Genomic DNA, 22,526 nt, shown 5'->3' on the forward strand with positions numbered 1-22,526 from the left:
AATAGTGTACCCTTAAGCAAGAGAACTCTAACCAAAGGCAGTGGAAGACCATGGTACAGAGGCTCTGCCACTACCCAAATCTAGAGAACAATGGTTTGATTTTGGAGTCTCCTCCTAGAAGAGCTGCTTACCATAGCTAAAGAGTCTCTTCTACCCTTAGTGGCCACTGAACAGTTACATTGCAGTAGTTAACCCCTTGAGAGAAGAAGAGTTGTTTGGTAATATCAGTGTTGTCAGGTGTATGAGGATAGAGGAGTATCTGTAAAGAATAGGCCAGAATATTTGGTGTATGTGTAGGCAAAGGGAAAATGAGCCGTAACCAGAGAGAAGGATCCAATGTAATGCTGTCTGGCCAGCAAAGGACCCCATAACTCAACGGGTGGCTGGTGCCCTAGCTAACCTACTACTGTCTTCATATTTGCCGATTCTATTAACATATATTCATCTAGGAGCGAAAAGGCATTTAGGCCTAGCTGGCTAAACATACTTCCCTTGAAATATAATACCCTATTTAAATAAAACGAACACAAAATATGAAATAGAAGAGTAAAACAAACATAATTGCAAATTAGCAACTAAAAATAGTTTTATTCCAGCTGTGACCAAGTTGTGGAATAATCTTCCTAATCGGGTAGTTGAATCGATAGAACTTTAAAAGTTCAAACTTGTTGCAAATGTTTTTATGTTGAACAGGCTGACATAAGTCTTTTTATAGTTTATTTATGAAATATCTGTTTTGATATTGTTACTGTTTCCAAAATATTGTATTTTAAATGTTCATTATTCCTCAGATCGTTTATTTCCTTACTTCCTTTCCTCACTGGGCTATTCTTTCCATGTTGGAGCCCTTATGCTTATAGCATCTTGCTTTTCCAACTAGGGTTGTATCTTAGTATGTAATAATAATAATAATAATAAATTCCCATAAAATCTTAATTTTCTTCCTCTTGTTTTTAAAGTTTTTATACAGTATATATATATATATATATATATATATATATATATATATATATATATATATATATATATATATATATATATATATATATATATATATGTATAAGATTTATTTCATTCTTACTGTTTTATTTAATTGTCAATTACTTCTCTTGTAGTCGATTTATTCCTTAATTACTTTCCTCACTGGGCTATTTTTCCATGTTGGAGCCCTTGGGCTTGTAGCATCTTGCTTTTCCAACTAGGTTTGTAATAATAATAATAATAATAATACTAATAATATCCTATTGATAATAAAACGTACACAAAATAAGAAATAGAAGAGTAAAGTAAATGTAATTGCAAACTGGCAACTCATACATAGTTGAGAAATGCCAACGGCCGCTATCTTCTGTCGTAGTCCATTACTACTTTACTTGCTTTTACGACCTATATCGAGGCTCGGAGACTGCCATTAAAGGAGGCTATGGCAACGTATGGCAGTATGCCATCTTGTCCCAACTATCATTCTATGCCTTATCTATGACGGTACCAAGAAGCGTTTGATATAAGGCTGGTTGCTGGTTGTTTGAGCGGTATATTCATGCCTAGGAGAAGCTTACGTTATCGGCTCTCTCTCTCTCTCTCTCTCTCTCTCTCTCTCTCTCTCTCTCTCTCTCTCTCTCTCTCTCACTCTCTCTCTCTCTCACTCTCTCTCTCTCTCTCTCTCACAACAACAACAAAATGCAGCCGTTTCTAGTCCACTGCAGGACAAAGGCCTCAGACATGTCAGTTTACGTCATGGGCTTGGCCAGCGATGGTGGGAGATTTTCGTCTGATCACTCACAACAAACCAACCTAGTAGGGGTGGCTTTGGCTTGACCCTGACTAGTACAACATTACTGATCATAACGATATGCAAACCCTTTCACCACCTTAAGGTATTCCCACTAAGAGAGAGAGAGAGAGAGAGGGAGAGACTTTAATTTTGACACGTGTATTATACACCTGTGACAGAAGTAGTCTGGCATGTTTTTAAGTCTATGTAACATTAATTTTATTTAACTAGATGCCGAAAAAATGTGTTCGTATCACGTGACCGTAATGCTAAACACAAATATTATTCCACTGAGATCAGAACTTTATATATATATATATATATATATATATATATATATATATATATATATATATATATATATATATATATATATATATATATATATATATATATATATATATATATATATACAGTATATATGGATGAAATAACCAATAAAGTACAAACAAAAATCATAGAAATATGTAAACTAGAACCATGAGATTACAAGATTGGGACTACACTAGCCGTGGCTGTTTTAAACTAGACCCATGACTACATTACAAAATTATGACTACGAGGGCTGTGGCTGTATTAGCGTGGGAACTGTAGTATGTAAATTGCACGCATGTCATTCATCATGTTCTAATTTCCTATTCTTCCTCGTATTTCCGGCCAGACTCCTCCTCAACGTGATGACCATAACTATCTCCTCTTCGGGGGTCTATACGGCTCAGGGCGTCCCTATTAAAGTGACAGGAGTTGCCCAGGTATGTTGTATTCTAAGATTATTTTCTTTTTATTATTTACTTACTCTAATGTATCTTATTTCTTTAAAAAAATGATATAGCAGCGATTATTGTTTCTTATAATACTCGTGGCAAAGTATGTTGGTAAGTCTATGCTCAACGCAGCGAGATAGGGCCAATAGGGGACAACACCTGGTTTAAAATGGGTTCCCCCAGCGTTGCCACGTCTCCACAGATAACCGGATCTCTCTCCAACCCCTCCCCCCTTACACTTTATCACTATTATACTTCCTCCCATTTATCACCAATTCTCTCTGCTTATCCCGTCTAACATTTGCTCATTCATATATTTATATTACTCTTTTATAACTGATATTATCTAAATTCTCTTTCGGTCACTATTATGATTTTATATCATGATGTCGCCCCGGTTGTGCCTTCCCCCTCCTCCTTCATAACCTCTTCCCCATCATCCACCTCCCTCACCCTCCTCATCTTTCAGACAACTCCAAGCAACCACCCACGAGGCTAACTTCTTCCTTTTATCATAGATCTATAAGACCATTTCTTTTTCTTTTCTTATTTTATCCCTTAACATCAGCCTAGGGTATCGCCTCCTTCACCGCCCTCTCTCTTGAACTGCTGTTATTCCCTGTCCATAAGACTCCCTGCTCAGAGCATACCAACCTCATCCCATCCCCCTACACACCAACACACACTACACTGGCTTGGCGGGAAAGTGTGCGAGTGTGTAGCGGAAACGTTTGGCACATGGACGCGGGAGGGCCACCCGCCCCCATATGCTATGTTTAGGATGAGAGGTACCTTTAAGCATAAAAGATGCTTTGAATTTCACCTCAATGGTGGTGTGGAACAAAAATTAGAATAATTTCAAATACAGTTTTGGAAATACACCTATTTATGTAGATACAGAGAGAAAAAGAAAGATAGAGACAGGAGGTAGAGCGGGGTTGGAGAAAGAAGGCAAGGCGGTGATTGGTGGTGTAGCACCAGTCAGGGAATCTATTTAAAACCAAGTACCCTCCACTATCGGCCCTTTCTCGCTGCATTGAATATAGTATTTAACAAATGACAGGTCATGTTCTCAAGTGATGCTGTCTTTTAAAACATGTATAGGCTTAGTTTTAGGAGGGTTAGGATTCACAAACTTTCTTCATTGTAACTACCATTCATAGCAACAAAATACAGAATAATAATGATGATATGAATGATAATAATAATAATGAAAAATATACTTCAAAGTCACACAAATAGTTTTTGCTGTAATACAAAAACACAATTGCTTGCGAGTAGGCTCATTCAGTTCAATATTCAGTCTGGAGTATGATAACAGAAACAACATAATAAAGCTTTTTTAAAAGAGTATCCGCACTCATACCTGTCCCACATTACTGGAACGTTTAACAAACATTGGCAGTTAAATTTAAGCAACAATAAGTAACAAATGAAATTCCAAACTTATCTGAGTAAACAATAGCGATAAAAAAGGATAATCTGAATGGATTTCTCTCCTAACAGGTCAAGATAAGCACTCAGCATCCGGATATCTTGGAACTCGCTTGCGAGAACTTCCTTGACAAGACGCCCGAGGAGATTTCTTCTCTGGTACAAGCTACTCTGGAAGGTCACCAGAGGGGCATCATGGGCACCATGACCGTTGAGGTAAGTGGATAAGAAAGGGACTGAAAAAGGCACCTTCAATTAAACCCCACAGAGCCTCAGTTAACAGGGTAGTAACCAGACTGTGGTAAGTTGCTGCTGAGGTAGATGGGAGCAGAGGACTAGAGTCTAACCCTATTATTATTATATCATATCTCTAGGTCATGAGTAAGTCAATGGTTACTCCTACACCAATATCTTAACTGCTGGATCATGAATCTACCATTTTAAAGAACATCTCTACAATATTAGTTGTTTCACACTATTAGACAAGAAGCTCATCAGCACTGCGTCATATCCCCTCAAACGTATTGTCATATATACCTAAATCTCAGTGGTCCATCCTGTATCCTGACACTAAGTCTTCCTTTCTGATGCCTCTTCTGCTCCATATAAATAATAATTTATGCATCTTACTAGTAGATTTATAACCTAATAAGTTAAACCTATTTACAGTGTTTTAATTTTCTCTTCTTGAAAACATTTGCAAGTGCTTTAACTTGTTTCTACCATTTCTCTTTAACAATTCACAAACAGTACTGTATTCCTACTAGCATCAGTTTTTCCACAGTCTAATCACAATGCATTTTCTTATCTTCCCTTGTTTAATATCCTTTCTCAGACTTTTTGCAGCACTTCATTAATAGATATGTTTGACAGGGGGTGCACAAGAGGTATGTCAGAGGTACACCCTTTTGCACAGGGTACATAGGGACATAAAGGTTAAAAAGTCTTGGTTTAACAGAAGCCTTATCCCTGGTCCATATTTACACCAAACGAGCCACTCATCTGTCAACATATTTCTAATATTAGATTTGCTTTCATCTCAAAATTATTAATTATTCTCACGAAATTACTGTCATTCTCTACCATACACGCTCAAACATCCTATAGCTATTTATCCTCTACTCTCAGACTTATTCCATAATTTTGTTATAAGAAACACTTAATTCACACACACTCTTTGTAGTCTAGACCCCTGCTGTTCAATTCTTATGAACCCTCTCAGTTGTTTTACTTTTTCAATCAAATCGTATGATACACTTTGTCTGGTATATAATAATTCTTAGTCTCTTCTTACAGCTCTTCCCTTATACATATGAGCCATTATTTCCCAAACCTGTTCTTCGTGAACATTTCTCTCATCCAGAGAAACCTTACACATCCAGGGCAGCCACTTGATAGCAGTTTTACCATCGAACCACAACACCTCAATTGCAATCCCTTCAATTCTTGGTGTGTCTTATACTCTACCTTCTTAATTACCCTTCGTGTAACCTTCATAAGTAATTCAACATGCATTTGCACACTTTATATATACACTTTCTAGTCTTGTATCATTGCACTGTCTCCTCTTTACCAAATTCAACAAGGGCACATTTACTGCATCAACATTCTCCAATTAATTTACATGCACCTAGTTTGTAAGCTTCTTTATAAATTACATTAGATATATTGACAAGCAACGAATTGCAGAAACCGAACAATAATGAGCTAATTTCATTGCATCCTACCAACAGGATATCTACAAGGACAGGCAGACTTTCAACTCGAGAGTATTCGAAGTAGCCTCCAAGGACTTGTGCAACCTCGGCCTGCAGGTTCTCTCATATACAATCAAAGATGTCAATGATGACTTGGTAAGAAGAAATTTACTTTTTTATCATGAATTAATTCAAGCAGACTACAGTTACATTTCTAAATTCTGATAAAAGGTGTTTAGAGAGCAATGGGGACAAATGGATGATAAAACGTAGAATGTAATGGCTATACTGTACTGTGCCGCAGACAATTCCCTTTAGGCTGCATCCCACAGTGGAGTGGGTGACCTGTAACTGAAAATTATCTACATATTTTCAATATTTTAGCATTACGAAGTCATTAAAATTCTAAAAGCCACACTCTCAGTCTTTTTTAGGTTAATTCATCGATAACTTTGTGTGGAAATCCTGATTGTTTCCAAGGTCAACCTGTCTAGTAAATCCTTCATATTATCCCCTTCTCGTTCTACAGGTCACAGTTAACGACTAAGTTTCTTTGAACGACAGTTTATATGATGATTATTATTGTTGTTCTTTTTGAATGCCATTTTACATGACTTTTATTATGGTTGTTGTTCACAATTTGCAAAACATGCAAAATAGACCACAAATTTCTGAGGAAACCCTGTGACAAAGGAGATGCCATAGAAGCATAAAATATAACAAAAAAAAATATAATAGAATGCAAATAAAAACTAATGCCTCTAAATAAAAGATAATGAATAAACAAACCAATCACCGGTTGAGAACTGTCAGAAAATCTAAAACACAGGAGCCTAACACTTCTGTTGATTCCACGGAGCTTTTCTCCGGGCAGGGGCTTTTGGACGACATGTCATAGCCCCCAAAGGAGCCTAGAACTTTAGAGTACCACTGCATTGAGAACTGTCAGAAAATCTGAAACACAGGAGCCTAACACTTCTTTTCCTGTTGATTGTCTGGAGCTTTTGTTCCGGACGGGGCTTTTGGACGAAATGTCATAGACCACAAAGGAGCCTAGAACCATAGAGTAGCACTGCAGAATCTTGTAAACTTAGTAATTCCTTTAGAATTAATCAAGCTCTTCCCTGAACATGGTTACCTAGCCACCCTACAGAATCTGGTAAACTTAATCATTCCCTCAGAATTAATCAATTTCTTCCCTGAACAGGGTTACCTAGCCGCCCTGGGTATGTCACGTACATCAGAGGTGCAACGAGATGCCCGCATAGGCGAAGCCCTGGCTTTGAAGGAATCCACCATCCAGAAATCTCTGGCCAACGAAAAGTACTTAGAGGCGAAGTATGCTAACGAAACTCTGAAGGCGAAGGCGCAGAGGGACTACATGTGCCAGAAGGCCGCGTATGACCAGGAGGTCAAGGCTAAGGTATAGTTTCCTCTCATATTCACAGGTTGATTATTAAAGTATGTTTTATATACTGTTCCCAATCTATAAGAGAGTTAATTCATTCATTTACTCATACTTTATCCACTTTCAAGAGGTCAAGTTTGTAAAGGTATAATTTCCTCTCGTATTTACACGTCGATTAAAGCATATTTTGTATTAATTTTTCTATCTCTACAAGTTATTTAATTCAAGGCAAAGCTATATAGCCTCCTTTCGTATTTTGTATTTTATTTATATATCTCTACAAGATTTAATTCTTTTACTCATATTTTTTTCTGTATCAATTGTTCTTGTTCATCATTGGCAGAGCGCAGAGGCTGACTTGGCCTTCGAGCTTCAGTCCTGCAAGACGAGGCAGAAAATCAAAGAAGAGGAGATGGAAACTTTGGTAAGTGGCATAATTTATGTTATTCTTAGTGATTACACTTTAATTTTAGTTTCAATGTTATTATCCACAATGTTTATACATATTTATCAAATTAACCATAAAATCATGTTCTTCCGTAAAATAGTATTTAAATCTAGCTGCACTTCTGTTGTTCTTACTAAGAAGTACAGTCACTCACTTGAGTTGGTGGATGTCCTGGTGTTTCAGAGAGAGATCCATTTCACCCATTTCTGGACGGCAGGTGTCTGGGAGCGCGAAACCTATCAAATATTATACTATACGTAGTTGAATTACTGCCAGACCTTTGTTCGGGCAGCATCTATAATGTTTAGAACGCTTCCTGAAGGCTAAAATCACTGCCAGATCTTTGCTCAGACAGACTCTATAACGTTTACAGTTTTGCGCTCCCAGACACCTGTCGTCCAGAAAGGGGTGAAGTATAAATCACTCTCAAACACCGGGACATCCATCAACTTAAATGAGTGACTTTACCTGTCAAAGTTACAATACAGGGTGTCCTTAAGGAAAAAATTAGTGCTACCAAACAATTCTTCTCTCAAGGGGTCAACTACTGAACTCTAATTGTTCAGTGGCCACTTTCCTCTTGGTAAGGGTAGAAAAGACTCTTTAGCTATGGTAAGCAACTCTTCTAGGAGAAGGACACTCCGAAATCAAACCACTGTTCTCTAATTTTGGGTAGCGCAATAACCTGTGTACCATGGTCTTCCACTGCCTTGGTTTAGAGTTCTCTTGCTTGAGGGTGCACTTGGGCACACTATTCTATCTGGTTTCTCTTCCTCAAGTTTTGTTAAAGTTTTTATAGTTTATATACGAAATATTTATCCTAATGTTACCATTCCTAAAATATTTTTTTTCTTTTGTTTCCTTTCCTCACTGGGCTATTTTCCCTGCTAGAGCCCTTGGGCTTGTAACTTCCTGCTATTCCAACTAGGGTTGTGGCTTAGCAAGTAATAACAATAATATTGAAAAAAATTTCTTTATTCATTAATTTTCATATACTGTAGTTTTTTTTATTATTTCCTCTCCTCACTGGGCTATTTTCCCTGCTTGAGCCCTTGGGCTTGTAACTTCCTGCTATTCCAACTAGGGTTGTGGCTTAGCAAGTAATAATAATAATAATCATTAACAGATATTCCCTATGTATATAGATGTATTAGTAGTAATACTCTGAGAGGACATGCACTTATCTGATTTATTGTACGACAGGTCGTAGAGAAGAGGGAAAGAGTTCAGCTGGAAGAACAAGAAATCCAGAGACGTAAGAAGCACCTGGAAGCCACTGTCATGCAAATAGCAGATGCTGAGAAGTACAGGTGGGATAATATTCTCTTTTCTCTTCCTTTTTTTAAGTTTTTATAGTTTATATATGAAAGATTTGTTTTAATTTTGCTATCAGTCAGAATGGCGGACACTTTGCTATCCGCGTAGACACCTCAGGATTATGTATGTAATTGTACCAACCGTGTGTCACACGATCGTACATAGTTCATTTTGTGTATATATTATGTTTGTATCTTCGCTCTTCCCTCACACTTAAAAGAGCCTGAATAAACATGTCTGTTTTTCTCACCGATAACGGTGTCACTTTTGAACAGGAAATTTCTTGTTGCCTTGAGCTTTTGTATCTAAAGGAGAGTATTCTATAATAAGCTCACTCAGTTTCTTTCATCCTGTCTTTGCGTCACAACCTTCTCTCAGCCCGTCACTTTGGTGACATAATCGACGAATAGGTTTGCGTAAAGCAAATGGGTGTCATAGACTAATACACACACAAACAGCCATTCCAACACCTTCTAAAGATATAACATACACCTCACACGTCTCAAACTGTCGACCTAACTATGCCATGACTCCTCGCTGCTGGGAGGAAGGGCAATGGTGACTGCTACAACACACAAACATACGCTACAGGAGGCTAGGCGATGTCAGGCAGGGCAGCCGGTCAGGACTACAGTCCACCCCAAAAGCCAAAATAAAGTCCTTCAAAAGAAGACAACCGTGTTACCCCATACGAATGGGGAAAAAAGCACGCTATTAGAAGAAGAAAACTGCTCTTGAAATATTTGATTTCTATTGTTAATTACTTCTCTTGTAGTTAGTTTGTTCATTGGTTTTTTTTCCTCAATGGGGTATTTTTCCCTGTTGGAGCCCCTGGGCTTATAGCATCCTGGTTTTCAAACTAGGGTTATAGCTTAGCTAGTAATGTTTTATTTTTAACTTCAAGATAGTAATTAAACAGTATATTTTCTTCTACCACCTCTCCAATATATTATGCGGAATAAACAAATAAATGCATTCGTACGTACAGTTGGTCACAGGAATCCCTGGTACACCTCCCACCAAAGAATTGTATCCTGTGACACCCTTACTTCTCAACGAGTAAACAAACAGTTTTTCAGGAAGAGCTAATCGAGGTGGTGGGTGGAGCAAAACACAGTAACTTTCCGTGTAGTAAGGGTGTAAACAGTAACTCTCCATGTAGTAAGAGCGTGACTGGGTGCACTTAATAAGAGCAAAATGTACCATGAATTCCTGTGTTCAAATGTACATATTTGACTTATTTATCAACCACATTCCCTCGCACATAATGTTGATTTATTGATATCCAAGCAACACATCACCACACAACATCAGAGTAATCTTTACATTTCCCAATTATCTACAAATTGAAAGTCCAAATAAAAGAGGACAGTTGAGTATAAGTTATTCAAATTTACAGTAGATTTCTGGGATGTAATTAGAATTAGCAGTAGTTTGTAAAAAATTAAAAAGTGACAATTTGCAACTTGCAACATTTAAAGTAGCAATAAGATACAAGAGAGATCTTTGAGCCTAAGGCTTACTTCACACCAGGGATTATTTGCATGCGGAAATATTTCCGGTCGATAGGAGGAACGTCTTCACACGAGAGAATTTTCCCCGAGCAGCCTTGTAGTTTCTATAAGCCGCTACATTGGAACCATGCAGGTTAGCAGTGCACACGGCTAGGAAATCACTACCGCTCGGAAATTCTTCCGAGCAGGCAATGCGTAAAATGACTCATTGATCTTCATTGATTTCTATTCCACGTGGTTCAATCCGCTCATGTGATGAACCCCTAAGACTACCAATAATATTGTATTCTCTGTCTCTTCTCAGACTGGAACCGCGTTAGTTAGCAGTGCACGTGGCTAGCAAATCACTCCCGCTCATAATGTTGAGCAACCCTAAGGCCATCAATAGCGTAGTATTCTCTGTCTCTTCTCAGAATAGAACCGCGCAGATTAGCAGTGCACGAGGCTAGTAAATCACTCCCGCTCATAATGTTGAGCAACCCTAAGACTATCAATAGTGTAGTATTCTCTGTCTCTTCTCAGACTGCAACCGCACGGGTTAGCAGTGCACGCAGCTAGCAAATCACTCCCACTCATAATGTTGAGCAACCCTAAGACTATCATTAGTGTAGTATTCTCTGTCTCTTCTCAGACTGCAACCGCACGGGTTAGCAGTGCACGCAGCTAGTAAATCACTCCCTCTCATAATGTGAAGCAACCCTAAGACTATCAATAGTGTAGTATTCTCTGTCTCCTCTCAGAATAAAACCGCGCGGGTTAGCGATGCACGAGGCTAGTAAATCACTCCCTCTCATAATGTGGAGCAACCCTAAGACTATCAATAGTGTAGTATTCTCTGTCTCATCTCACAATAGAACCGTGCGGGTTAGCAGTGCACGAGGCTAGTAAATCACTCCCTCTCATAATGTGGAGCAACCTTAAGACTATCAATAGTGTAGTATTCTCTGTCTCTTCTCAGAATAGAACCGCGCGGGTTAGCAGTGCACGAGACTAGTAAATCACTCCCTCTCATAATGTGGAGTAACCCTAAGACTATCAATAGTGTAGTATTCTCTCTCTTCTCAGAATAGAACCGTGAGGGTTAGCAATGCACGAGGCTAGTAAATCACTCCCGCTCATAATGTGGAGCAGAGCAACCCTAAGACTATCAATAGTGTAATATTCTCTGTCTCTTCTCAAAATAGAACCGCGCGGGTTAGCAGTGCACGAGGCTAGTAAATCACTCCCTCTCATAATGTGAAGTAGCCCTAAGACCATCAATAGTGTAGTATTCTCTGCCTCTTCTCAGACTGGAACCGCGCAGATTAGCAGTGCACGAGGCTAGTAAATCACTCCCACTCATAATGTGGAGCAACACTAAGACCCTCAATAGTGAAGTAGTCTCTGCCTCTTCTCAGACTGGAACCGCACAGATTAGCAGTGCACAAGGCTAGTAAATCACTCCCTCTCATAATGTGGAGCAACACTAACACCCTCAATAGTGAAGTATTCTCTGCCTCTTCTCAGACTGGAACCGCACAGATTAGCAGTGCACAAGGCTAGTAAATCACTCCCTCTCATAATGTGGAGCAACACTAACACCCTCAATAGTGAAGTATTCTCTGCCTCTTCTCAGACTGGAACCGCACAGATTAGCAGTGCACAAGGCTAGTAAATCACTCCCTCTCATAATGTGGAGCAACACTAAGACCCTCAATAGTGAAGTATTCTCTGCCTCTTCTCAGACTGGAACCGCACAGATTAGCAGTGCACAAGGCTAGTAAATCACTCCCTCTCATAATGTGGAGCAACCCTAAGACCCTCAATAGTGTAGTATTCTTTGTCTCTTCTCAGACTGGAAACTATATCAGCAGCACAAAGGCAGCAGACTGTTCTGGAAGCTGAAGCCAAAGCCGAAGCCAACAGGCTCAAAGGAGAAGCTGAAGCATTTGCCATCGAGCAGAGAGCTAAAGCCGAAGCCATCAAGATGACAAACAAAGCCGAAGCATGGAAGGAGTACGAACAGGCCGCCGTTTTAGACATGTATCTGCAGATGCTGCCAAAGGTACGAGAACTTTTTGTACAGTACTTTTTAGAGTAGCTTAAACGATGCCAAAGATCTTATAAATTTAGGGTAGATTAAACGATGCTAAAGATCTTATAAATTTAGGGTAGCTTAAACGACGCCAAAGATCTTATAAATACATATATATGTGTGTATGTATATATATATATATATATATATATATATATATATATATATATATATATATATATATATATATATATATATATATATATATATATATATATATATACACGTTTATTATTTTTGTTACTTTTACATAATTCTAGATTTCCTTATCTAAGTGTCTTTACTTTTTTTCATAAATTAAGACCATTCTTTGCAAGACTTTGGCAAATCCACGATCTTTCGGTCAATGATCGTAATTTAATTTGTCTCTGTCTATACTTTCTTCATAAACTAAAATTTGTATTTTACCTCCCAATAACGTTATTCTATTACTACGTCTTTAGGTCACTTATGTACTCTCTCTCTTTTGCCATAACTGTTTACAAACCTTCGTTTGGACATTTCTACTTTCTTTTCTTCTACTTTTTAAAAAATTAATTTCCAACTTCACTTTCCATTTCTTTCTTGAGTTCTTGCTTTTCATACTTTCTTAATTTTTCAATTTCAATATCATAAGGCATTACACGAGTTGGATAACCCAGGCCTACATGGCTGAGGACTATGAAGTGTGAAGTAGAAGATGAATGGAGAGATTGAATCAAAAGCTCAAGATAGAAACGACTGGCGAAATCTAACCGAGGCCCTTTGCGTCAATAGGTGTAGGAGGAGGTGGTGCAGGAGGCATTATTATTATTATTATTATTACTAGCCAACCTACAACCCTAGTTGGAAAAGCAAGATGCTATAAGCCCAAGGGCTCCAACAAAGAAAAATAGCCCAGTGAAGTGAGGCAACAAAGAAAAATAGCCAAATGAAGAAAGGAAATAAGGAAATAAATAAATGAGGAGAACAAATTAACAATAAATCATTCTAAATACAGGAACAACGTCAAAACAGATATGTCATAAATAAACTATAAAAAGACTTACGTCAGCCTGTTCAACATAGAAACATTTGCTGCAAGATTGAAATTTTGAAGTTCTACTGATTCAACTACCCGATTAGGAAGATCATTCCACAGCCTGGTTACAACTGGAATAAAACTCCTAGAATAATGTGTAGTATTGAGCCTCATGATGTAGAAGGCCTGGCTATTAGAATTAACTGCCTGCCTAGTATTACGAACAGGATGGAATTGTCCAGGAAGATCTGAATTTAAAGGATGGTCAGAATTATGAAAAACCTTATGCAACATACATAATGAACTAATTGAACGACGGTGCCAAAGATCAATATCTAGATCAGGAATAAGAAATTTAATAGACCGTAAGTTTCTGTCCAACAAATTAAGATGAGAATCAGCAGCTGAACATCAGACAGGAGAACAATACTCAAAACAAGGTAGAATGAAAGAATTAAAATACTTCAAAATAGATTGATCACCGAAAATCTTGAAAGACTTTCTCAATATGCCAATTTTTTGTGCAATTAAAAAAGACACAGACCTAATGTGTTTCTCAAAAGTAAATTTGCTGTCGAGAATCACACCTAAAATTTTAAACGTCATACAAAGTTAAAGGAACATTATCAATACTGAGATCCGGATGTTGAGGAGCCACTGTCCTTGACCTACTTACAATCATACTTTGAGTTTTGTTAGGATTCAACTTCATACCCCATAATTTGCACCATGCACTAATTTTAGCTAAATCACTATTAAGGGATTCACCAACCCCAGATCCAAATTCAGGGGATGGAATTGATGCAGAGTAGCATCATCTGCATATGCAACAAGCTTGTTTTCTAGGCCAAACCACATGTCATGTGTATATAGTATGAAAAGTAATGGGTCAAGAACGCTACCCTGTGGAACACCAGACACCACATTCCTATAATCACTATGGTGCCCATCAACAACAACTCTTTGAGATCTATTACTTAAGAATTCAATAATAATGCTAAGAAACGAGCCACCCACTCCCAACTGTTTGAGTTTGGAAACAAGGGCCTCATGATTAACATGGTCAAAGGCAGCACGAAAAATCAAGGCCAATCATACGAACTTCCTAACCGCAATCAAGGGATTTCTGTACAGCATTGGAGTTTGTTAGAAGGGCATCACATGCTCTAAGGCCTTTACGAAAACCAAAGAATATTTATTTTAATATTATTATTCTTGAACTTCTATTGTACTTTTCCCTTATGTCCTTTCCTCTCTGGGCTATTTTCCCTGTTGGAACCCTTGGGTTTATAACGTCCTGCTTTTTCAACTAGGGTTGTAGCTTAGGAAGTAATAATAATAATAGTATACTGACACAAAACAAATAACAATGCTGATGCTCATTTGTTTTTTACTCCTTCATTACAGATGGTGGCTGAAATAGGGAGCTCCCTGTCCAATACCAAGTCGATTAAAATGGTATCCTCGGGAGATTCGGAAGTTGGTGCCCTCAAGCTGACGAACGAGGTCATGGGCATCGCGTCCAGTGTGCCCAATATGGTCAAGAATATGACGGGCATCGATATACAACAGGTAAGTTAAGTCAGCTTATCATACTCGTGGTTTTGTGAATGGCACTAGACGGGTGATAAATTGGCTTTGTTTACAATAAAGACGTGGAAGTAGTAGTAGTAATTTTTATGAATGACACTAGAAGGGAGATTAATTGGCTTCGTTTACGATTAAGATGATGGTAGCAGCAGTAGTATTAGTAGTAGTAATTTCTATGAATGACACTAGAAGGGATATTAATTGGCTTCGTTTACGATAAAGATGGTAGTAGTAGTAGTAGTAATCTTTATGAATGACACTAGACGGGAGATTAATTGGCTTTGTTTACGATGAAGATGGTGATAGTAGTAGTAGTAATTTTTATGAATGTCACGTAGTAGTAGTAATTTTTATGAATGTCACTAGAAGGGATATTAATTGGCTTCGTTTACGATAAAGATGGTGGTAGTAGTAGTAGTAGTAGTTATTTTTATGAATGACACTAGACGGGAGATTAATTGGCTTTGTTTACAATAAAGATTGTGGTAGTGGTAGTAGTAAATTTTATGAATGACACTAGACGGGAGATTAATTGGCTTTGTTTACAATAAAGATTGTGGTAGTGGTAGTAGTAAATTTTATGAATGACACTAGACGGGAGATTAATTGGCTTTGTTTACAATAAAGATTGTGGTAGTGGTAGTAGTAAATTTTATGAATGACACTAGACGGGAGATTAATTGGCTTTGTTTACAATAAAGATTGTGGTAGTGGTAGTAGTAAATTTTATGAATGACACTAGACGGGAGATTAATTGGCTTTGTTTACGATAAAGATGTCGGTAGTGGTAGTAGTAATTCTTATGAATGACTCTAGACGGGAGATTAATTGGGTTTGCTTACGATGAAGATTGTGGTAGTAGTAGTAGTAATTTTTATGAATGACACTAGACGGGAGATTAATTGGCTTCGTTTGCGATTAAGATGATGGTAGCAGCAGTAGTATTAGTAGTAGTAATTTCTATGAATGACACTAGAAGGGAGATTAATTGGCTTCGTTTATGATAAAGATGGTAGTAGTAGTAGTAGTAATTTTTATGAATGACACTAGACAGGAGATTAATTGGATTTGTTTACGATGAAGATAGTGATAGTAGTAGTAGTAATTTTTATGAATGTCACTAGAAGGGAGATTAATTGGCTTGTTTACGATAAAGATGGTGGTAGTAGTAGTAGTAGTAATTTTTATGAATGACACTAGAAGGGAGATTAATTGGCTTCGTTTGCGAATAAGATGACGGTAGCAGCAGTAGTATTAGTAGTAGTAATTTCTATGAATGTCACTAGAAGGGAGATTAATTGGCTTTGTTTACGATAAAGAAGATGGTAGTAGTAGTAGTAAATTTTATGAATGACGCTAGACAGGAGATTAATTGGGCTTTGTTCACGATAAAGATGATGGTAGTGGTAGTAGTAATTTTTATGAATGACACTAGACGGGAGATTAATTGGCTTAGTTTTAGATAAAGCTGGTGGTAGTGGTAGTAGTAATTTTTAAGAATGACACTAGACGGGAAATTAATTGCTTAGTTTAAGATAAAGCTGGTGGTAGTAGTAGTAGTAATTTTCATGTTGCCACAATACTATGATTGTGGGAATACTATTTTAAGAGTAGGTAACAATAAAGATTGTTGTGGTGGTAGTAGTAGTAGTAGTAGTAGTAGTAGTAGTAGTAATTTTTTTTAATGCTACTAGACGGAAGATTAATTGGCATTCTTCGCAATATACAGTAGTAGTAGTATTAGTAGTAGCAGCAATACTAGTAGTATTTTTCATTAATGCTACTAGACGGAAGATTAATTGGCTTTCTTCGCAATAAAGATAGTAGTAGTAGTAGTAGTAGTAGTAGTAGTAATAGTAATTTTTGTAAATGCTACTAGACGGAAGATTAATTCTTTCTTTACAATAAACAGTATAAACAGTAGTAGTAGTAGTAGTAGTAGTAGTAATAGTAGTAGTAGTAGTAGTAATTATATTTCTGTGCAAATTTCATCCAAAACAAATCAATCATACTGATGCTACTCCTTTTTTTTGTTTTTTTTTTGTTTTTCAGGCCATAAAAGCAAGCGCATGAAGAACCAGAAAACAGTTTTAAAAAAAGCAAAAGAAACAATATTGAGGAAATCTCTTCTACGAAGGAAAAGGGAAAACAAAAATAAGTGGAATATGTCAAAACCCAATAAATAACAAAATGTAAACAACTCTTGAAGAGAGTTGATAAAATGAGCTGGGAAACGCAAAAGAGGTTAGAGGATTCCAGAGTCTCAATAAACTTGGTTTCTAGGCGTTTGATTAATATTAACATTGAATAATAAAGTTAATGACTGTCTTATGTTATAATGTTACTGTTTTTGTTGTTTTTTGTTACCAACTTTAGATATATATATATATATATATATATATATATATATATATATATATATATATATATATATATATATATATATATATATACATATATACATATATATATATATATATATATGTATATATATACATATACTTACATACATACATACACACACACACACACACACACACACACACACACACATATATATATATATATATATATATATATATATATATATATATATATATATATATATATATATATATATATATATATATGTAGCCTATACATATATATACAGTATACATATATATAATATATATATACTCTATATATAAATATATATATATATATATATATAGTATATATAAATATATAAACAATAGATTTATATATAGACATATAGTTTGCATGCATGTGTAAAAATAGGCCTAAGTGTAGGCCTACTTTTACACACATGCATACACACACACACACTATATATATATATATATATATATATATATATATATATATATATATATATATATACAGTGTGTATGCATATGTGTAAAAGTAGGCCTACACTTAGTAAAATATTAAACCCTCACTAAAAAACACAATACGAACTAAGGAATTATAGCATCTTTACTCTCTTCGCCTAGAAGACAAGCTAAGATAGCTTATCTCCCTTATCAGAAAAAAAAGAAAAAAAAAAGATTCAACGCTTTTAGCCTCATGATAATAGTCGCTTTTATTATCCTGATGGAAAAATACAAAAAAATACATAAATATCTTTTTATATTTTTAACATAAGTGTTGTAATTAGCCTGTTATGTATAAATGACCTTTAGGCCTATATGTATCTCAATTATCGTCTCTCCCGGTAGATCTAATAAAGTAATGTAACTTTAATGTTTATTCCAATAAATCTATACAAACCCATGGATTCTTTATTGTTTATTCCCATAAATCTATACATACCAATGCATTCCTTATTGTTTATCCCAATAAATCTATACAAAGCAAGTTATTCATTAAATTTACCCCAATAAATCTATGAAAAACAATGTATTCTTTGTTGTTTATTCCAATAAATCTAAACAAACTAGTGTAATCTTTATTGTTTATCCCAATAAATCCATACAAACCAATGTATTCTTTATTGTTTATCCCAATAAATCTATACAAAGCAAGTAATTAATTAAATTTATCCCAATAAATCTATAAAAAACAATGGATTCTTTTTAGTTTATCCCAATAAATCGATACAAACCAATGGATTCTTTTTAGTTTATCCCAATAAATCGATACAAACAAATGGATTCTTTATAGTTTATCACAATACATCTATACCAACCAAATGTATTATTGTTTATCCCAATAAATCTATACAAACCAAATGTATTCTCATAGTTTATCCCAATAAATTTATACAAAGCAATGTATTAATTATCTTTATCCCAATAAATCTAAATAAACCAAATGTATTCCTCATAGTTTATCCCAATAAATCTATACAAACCAATGTATTCCTCATAGTATATCCCAATAAATCTATACACTGATGTATTCATTAACTTTTATCCCAGTAAATTTAAACAAACCAACATATTTTTTATTGTTTATTCCAATAAATCTATACAAACCAATCCATTAATTAACTTTTATTCCAATAAATCTAAACAAGCCATTGTATTCGTCATTTTGTACAATATATGACAAACAATATAGTTTGATTATTTTAACCATCTCAAGTTAAAATATTCTTCAAAATACGTAACCATTTTCTTGGCATGAAAAATATGCTAAGAGTTGGAGAGAATTGTCTAAATAGCCTATATAATTATCATCTTACTTCACAAGTACCATACTCATTGACCTCGATAAGACAAGTACTGTAATAAATACTTTTGACGTCGGCTCTCTCTCTCTCTCTCTCTCTCTCTCTCTCTCTCTCTCTCTCTCTCTCTCTCTCTCTCTCTCTCAAATCGAGATAGTTGTCGGCTATCAAACCAATCACTACAGTGCAGATAAAAACTGAGGATGGAAATAAACATCTATATCAATCCACATAGCTCAACTTTAATCATTAAAACGTAAAGATAATTTTCATTCTATCGCTACTATGTTTAAGTGATATTCTCATCACCATACATTGTTTTCTATAACAAATTGGACAGTATTTTACAATGTACTATACACAATTTCAAGTCTCCATATGCACGTCTGTCAGACTTACATGTGCATAGGCCTAATCTCAATTCTTAAGCGAATATCAATAGTACTTTATTAATATATTTTGTATCCTTATAACATATATTAAGAAATCGTGTACTAGATGCATTATTATAAGAATTACACGTTACAACCACCATTTATGCACATTCCTTTGAAATGTAGTAACCTAGTTTCGTGAGCCAACGCTCCTATAGTTACGGAATTTCAAGACAACCCTAATACCGCATTCCTAATTGATTGTCTCCCTCCCATGATGTCAGAAATTCATTCACAACATAAAAAGTAACTCGATCTCAGTTAAATAAACAATCGAATTACCCTGGGAAACGAAAACACAATACATGAATAGGAAGGGAAATGCGAACAATAAATACGACTTGGCAACGTTTACCCTTGAGAGGTGCACATGGCTAAGCCCGTGGCAACGTATATACGACTCTACACACAGGGTTGCCAGGTTATCTAAATGAGAAAAGGTCAACTTATAATCAAGAGCAGCTTTAAAAGGCCAACGCATTAGTAGAAAAGGCCAAATATATAGTATTTAAGGCCCACCTTAATTTCATGATATTATTAAAGGCCAAGCAATTTTTATAAAAGGCCAAATTTGAGTTTTTTTTTGGCCTGAAAAAAGGCCAAACTGGCAACCCTATCTACACATACAAACATTTGGCCGATTCACTTACTCATGCCGAAAGATCGATAAATTGGAATTTATATTCATTCTACAATACGTCATGAGGACGTATGCACTGTATTGGTAATGCATACGGTCAGTACTCCTCAAATCATATGTATAAATTTGCTCCAGAATGAAATATCTCGCGTGTGAATTAAATAATCACAAATGAGGCTTGATATAAGAAACCCAATTTAGACTAAGAAAATAATGAATAACAAATGCTGAAAATATGAATGAATGAATTGAAATATACGGAATCTACGCCACGCCCATAATTACTTCTGTGCTTCAGCCAAAGACGGCCAGACTACAGCGGACACATAGAGGAGTAGCCCATACAATTACGACTTAAATTTATCTACAGCATATGAGCATATTTACCAAAAATCTATTATCCTCATCATTCGTAAAGAGAATGGACACCTTATTTCAGCATTATAAAGGGAAGACACTTGCCAAAACGAGTATAATTAAATGAAATAAGAGAACCAGACGATGCAAAATGTATAAATGCACACATGGGACTAGCGATTACATAAAAGAAACATTTTTCTCTTGTTACCATTTTTACCATTTCACAGGCATTTATAAAAGTGTTTTCTCAATCAGGCGATGGGTAAAAATGCTAAGTGTTGAAGGGGATAGATGTCTTGACTTTTGACTAATTTTTGCTTGAATAAGCAAAATTTTGTTCGAAATAAAGAGGTTAAAGAAGGGTATAAACAGTAGGTTGGGCTCACGCAATGGGAAGAGAGAATCACATTATGAATATATAGTGTGTAATATATATATATATATATATATATATATATATATATATATATATATATATATATACATATATATATATATATATATATATATATATATATATATATATATATATATATATATATATATATATATATAATCAATGTAGGCCTATCTAGAATATCATTATCCCATTTATAAATACATTCTAACTCTTATCTCCAATGTATTATTGAGAATGTCCGCAAGCTTGTTGTTCTACATGTAATTTAATCAGATACTCGAAGATTTTCACTTTTCAATGAGAAGGAAACATTATCTTCAGCAAAGAAATAGATTAAACTGGGTTAACCTAAATGTCAGCTTGGTATTTAAGTTTCTTCAAGATGATAATGAGCACACACACACACACACACACACACACACACATATATATATATATATATATATATATATATATATATATATATATATATATATATATATATATATATATATACATATATATATATATATATATATATATATAATGATGAATTTTGCACATTTAGACGTGTTTTTCATATTCAAATAAGCCACATTAATGTATCAAAAATATATATGGCTTATTTGAATATATATATATATATATATATATATATATATATATATATATATATATATATATATATATATATATATATATATATATAACATTCCTAAACAAATTAGATTTTCCTCACACTGTAAAAACAAAAATTCTTGACAAAACAGGAAAAACGTCGTATGATAAAACTTTAAGAAGAGGAAGACGGTGACAGGAGAAATAAAAAAAAATAATAACATGCACGATGAATAGGCAACTTTAGAAAAAAAAAAGAACATCATTACAGTGCCCTAAGGGCAAACTCCGCCTTACGTCCTAAAGGACGTTTAACTCCTGAACATTCCTTTGATCATATTAACATCGGAACATCGGCAAGCCATGTCTATGGACCAAACCACACAGGTCCTACCTTAAAATTGGGAATGAAATCAATACTCACCCGACACCACGAGGACTTCATTCGGACCACATGTTAAAAAGATGGGAATCACCATTTTTCTTCCAGGAGGAGAGTCCTATATGTAATCCTTAAAATCGCTTAGAATTCCTCCGAGGAAGTTATGGCGAAGGACGGCAGCTTCACCTACACACAACACTTCTACACTGGGCGGACGAGACACAGCCAACAGCCAACTGCAAGTGTGTTGGTAACTTGGTATAGCGGCTGGGTTTCTATCAACGAGTCGAGATTGCCTATAAGTAGTTGCCTTATTCTATATAATACTATTACTAGCTGAGCTATAGGCCTAGTTTCTGTAGGATGCTATAAGCCCACTCCAACAGAGAAAAATAGCCCTGTGAGGAAAGGAAACAGGGGAATAAATAAACTACAAGCGAAATAGTTAATATGAAGACTAACATGTCTCATGTTCATATTTGTAGTTGCCTTATTTCATATATTACTATTACTAGCTAA

The 22,526-nt window shown here is 35.5% G+C and overlaps 2 protein-coding genes across 3 annotated transcripts in view; one reads left to right on the forward strand and one right to left on the reverse strand.

The window, feature by feature from the left end:
* LOC137642264 (flotillin-1-like) overlaps positions 1–17,403 on the forward strand; it is a 32,039-nt gene extending 14,636 nt beyond the window's left edge. Inside the window, exons 3-11 of the mRNA XM_068374791.1 lie at positions 2,436–2,526; positions 4,045–4,188; positions 5,706–5,825; positions 6,877–7,092; positions 7,421–7,501; positions 8,729–8,835; positions 12,190–12,400; positions 14,838–15,002; positions 17,073–17,403. Coding sequence (XP_068230892.1) covers positions 2,436–2,526; positions 4,045–4,188; positions 5,706–5,825; positions 6,877–7,092; positions 7,421–7,501; positions 8,729–8,835; positions 12,190–12,400; positions 14,838–15,002; positions 17,073–17,093 — 1,156 coding nt within the window. The 3' untranslated portion in view covers positions 17,094–17,403. The remainder of the gene's footprint in view (positions 1–2,435; positions 2,527–4,044; positions 4,189–5,705; positions 5,826–6,876; positions 7,093–7,420; positions 7,502–8,728; positions 8,836–12,189; positions 12,401–14,837; positions 15,003–17,072) is intronic.
* Positions 1–22,226, reverse strand: part of LOC137642265 (flotillin-1-like) — a 78,946-nt gene extending 56,720 nt beyond the window's left edge. For both annotated transcript variants that reach the window (XR_011044721.1, XM_068374792.1), the window contains exon 1: positions 22,050–22,226. Coding sequence is in view for 1 of the 2 variants with exons in the window: in XM_068374792.1 (XP_068230893.1) it covers positions 22,050–22,104 (55 nt within the window). In the remaining variant the exon portion in view is untranslated. The remainder of the gene's footprint in view (positions 1–22,049) is intronic.
* Between the last annotated feature and the right edge of the window lie 300 nt (positions 22,227–22,526).

This window comes from Palaemon carinicauda, chromosome 6 (assembly GCF_036898095.1).
Source record: "Palaemon carinicauda isolate YSFRI2023 chromosome 6, ASM3689809v2, whole genome shotgun sequence".
Taxonomy (NCBI): domain Eukaryota; kingdom Metazoa; phylum Arthropoda; class Malacostraca; order Decapoda; family Palaemonidae; genus Palaemon; species Palaemon carinicauda.